The sequence below is a fragment of the Opisthorchis viverrini genome (assembly GCF_000715545.1).
Source record: "Opisthorchis viverrini unplaced genomic scaffold opera_v5_78, whole genome shotgun sequence".
NCBI lineage: Eukaryota > Metazoa > Platyhelminthes > Trematoda > Opisthorchiida > Opisthorchiidae > Opisthorchis > Opisthorchis viverrini.
The window spans coordinates 78,386-81,662 of record NW_008751734.1 but is presented as its reverse complement, the minus strand read 5'-3'; the positions used below and the strand labels follow the sequence as shown (position 1 = coordinate 81,662).

Sequence of the window (3,277 nt, the reverse complement as noted above, 5' to 3'; positions counted from 1 at the left end):
CTCACAGCCATACAACAAAACAGCCCGTACTGTAGCTTGATACACACGTCCCTTCAGATTCAGGGATAAACCATTCTGACGCCATAGGTGTCTCAAGTTAGCAAACGCGGCCCGAGCCTTGCAGATTTGTGCATTCACCTCATCTGTCACACTACAGTCAGAACTAATACAACTTTCAAGATAAGTAAAACGCTCCACAACTTCCAGTGCCTCTCCCTGGATCGTAAGTGGCGTGTTCAGTGACCGCACGTCCACAAGAATGACCTTACACTTTGTGGATGCAAAGTGCATACCAAAGGACGGGATGACTTGGTTGGTTTATCCAAAAACACCTGAGCCTTCTCCTCCTCTTCGAAGATGAGAACGATATCGTCTGCATATTCCAAATCCACCCGCGGGAGAAACAAACAAAACTGGTATATAACTTAGCAAAACACACTCACTTGAAAACCGGTTTGATTTCTTGGAAGACTCACCTGGAACCGAGCTGAATTCCTCGTTTATGATGTTTCAAGTAGAACATGGAAAAAATTTAAAAAATCGTTCAGCTGTAGCACCCTTTCGGCGCCTGGTTGCCATGCCGCACGAAGGAGGCACGAGTGCCAGGATAGTGTCAGGTTGCCCAAGCCTAGACAGGAGGAGTCGAGAGACAGAGGCCGGGTTCGAACCACGAACTTTCTGGTCAGTAAATTCGCGCTCTAACCACTTGGGCCATCTCGCCCTCAAGTAGAACATAAAGTTGACGGAAACTCGGGGACCGCTCCTACATGATGAGCTTCAAGAAGGGCGAAACCGGTTGTGGGCCGTCGAAGAATTTTCAGCAATTTTATGAGTATTGTATTACGTCTAACGATGTATAACTTAGTTTTTCGAAGTTCGTATTTTTGCGATTCAACTTACCTCAAGAAGTGAAATCCATGTATCATTCTCCGTAGCTGAAAATCTCACGCATAGCCTTCATGTCTTTTCAGGCATTTGTAAATGTCAAGCAGGCTAACATTCTAGATTAATTCACAGCTTCGTTTGCTCTTATTGCTTAATACCAACTTTTGAGAGTTGTAGAGAGATGAGTTGTTTATGCAGTCACAGCGGACTAGTTATCTGTCGGCTACCTGTTGGTTAGCGCTCATTGTTAGTTGGTCGTGACATACGCGGCACCCCTCACTCTATGCTCACCCCTTTCGTCGTCGAATGTGTTCACTCTGGAGCTTAAGAGTGTCTCGAGTCCGTAAATTTCTCCATGCTTGCGTTGTACATTGGGAGAGATGTTCGTCGTCCATGTGTCTCTGTGAGTGACTGGACACCGGACTATCTTGATACTAACTCGCCCCTGAGGTCGTTTGACCACCGCTACCTTGAATTCGTGGTAGCTCACGGACTAAAAGGCGAACCAAATATCGAAATGTACTTGGCTTTAACTCTCTTCCGGCTTTCCAATCTCTCCCGTCTGGAATTGAGCTGCTGAGCGAATTTCCAACCTTTCCCCAGGTTACCTCGTCAGCTGCTACGGCCGAATGAATCGCGTTAGGAGGGTCTATTTTTTCGCACAAAAGCGCCATCAGTTTCTGTCCCAGTGGCTTTGTGTTAAACAGTTGTACGGGCGGAAACTCGAGAACTACGTCTGCTCGATGAGCCCCAAGAAGAACAAAACCGGTAGTGAGCTGTCGAAGAGCTTTCAGCAACCATATAAGTAGTGTTGTCATGTAGTTAGAATTTGTTTGTCTTGTTTTTTTAGTCTTTGCCTATCCATTACTGCTGATGCTCACTATTTTTCTGGACTATGATAAATTTGGCAGTGTAAGAATTTTCTCCAGCTTGCATGGACCAAAACTTTAGAGCAAATTAGATCATAGGTTCACAATGGTCCCGTAAACCTGTTAAATTTAAAAAGTCACACTCGTCTCCTGATAGGTATCAGTTGATGTTGTCTTTCACTCTCGCATTTTTTCCTCACCAGATACACCCTGCTTCGTAACAGAATACTCTCATCCCAGCTGACTTCTTGACGCTTTTCAAACAGGCGTCAGCCCCCATCCAGACGAACACACCCATCCGATTGACGTTTTAATAAACAGTTTATTTCAACTCTGGTGCCTTGGCCACTGTGATACCCTAATTTCTATTTTTTTCTTTGCACTCCTGATCTCGCTTATCGGGACGTTCAGTTTGTCTTTTAATGCATATTTGATTCAGATATATCTTTCGGTTGGTGAATTTGCATGGTTACCAACCAGAGAATATGTTACTTCTCCGTCGCCGGTGGAGTTTTCTCAGGATTCCTACCTCCGTTGGGATTTCAGTGAATCATCTGGAGTTTACCAGAAGCCTCCTACTGGCTCCGGCTTGCGTGGCCTCGTTTTAACTGTCGCTCCGCAGAATGGGGACCAGGCAATTCAATTCAATTTGTCAGCTATAAACCGTGTACCATGAGCACATTAGTTCTAGCTGTTACGGTTTCAGTCACCGGAAGATGGGAATGTGGGACGTACAACCGAGCCCTAGGGGTGAAGGCATATTCAGTTTGTTCGGGAATCGGGTTTCTACCCATTGAAGGTGATAGCTTTGATGCACGAGCGCCACTGACTGTGCGACTGGGCGATTTCCGCCAATGTCTTTAAACACTGGTAGTTTGAGTCCCCGGGGTCCCCATCCAGGAAGGCGGCAGTTATCCACCCGACTGGTTAGTGTTTTCGTACTTCGTTGCCAGGTCCACCTCTTGGTCGCTTTCAATCAGTACAAGGCTGGGCGAAAAGAGCTCTCTGAGGCAGACGGTCTTCTGGCATGCGGCTACATGCCCAAACCGGCGCAGCCTATGAAGCGTGAGTAATTCATCTATCGGATCAGACAAACCCTCACGAATATGACTGTGCCATGCAGCCAATGGCATCAAAGTTATCGTTTTCACATCATAGCTCTCAATCCTTGTGATACAGAACAATGACCTGAGTAAACCATCGCCTGCAACGCGTGGCTCCCTGTCCCCGCTCTCTCATTATCCTTGATAAACTAAGATGTAATACCCGGGACCATTTCACTTCAGTTCACGATTTGTGAGCAGACTGAGTTGTGGATAAAGCATGATCTAGTTGCCGAACCCCTCTCTGTCTATAGTTGAGACTCTTTCGGTTTACATGACAGCTACACAGGTGATATCGCACAAGGGAACAGCCCCAATACCTTATCATAAGTAGTGATGGCTATACGCTTGGATTCTTCCCCACCGTCCACCAAAAAGTGTTATGTCCTCAGCCGGGACAACCGTCGGAGAATGCTAAAC

General features: G+C 46.4%; 1 protein-coding gene across 1 annotated transcript in view; it reads left to right on the top strand.

The window, feature by feature from the left end:
• Positions 1-2,618, top strand: part of T265_04604 (hypothetical protein) — a gene marked incomplete at both ends in the record, with an annotated part of 15,899 nt that extends 13,281 nt beyond the window's left edge. The window contains one exon of the mRNA XM_009169386.1: positions 2,411-2,618. Coding sequence (XP_009167650.1) covers positions 2,411-2,618 — 208 coding nt within the window. The remainder of the gene's footprint in view (positions 1-2,410) is intronic.
• Positions 2,619-3,277: the final 659 nt, after the last annotated feature.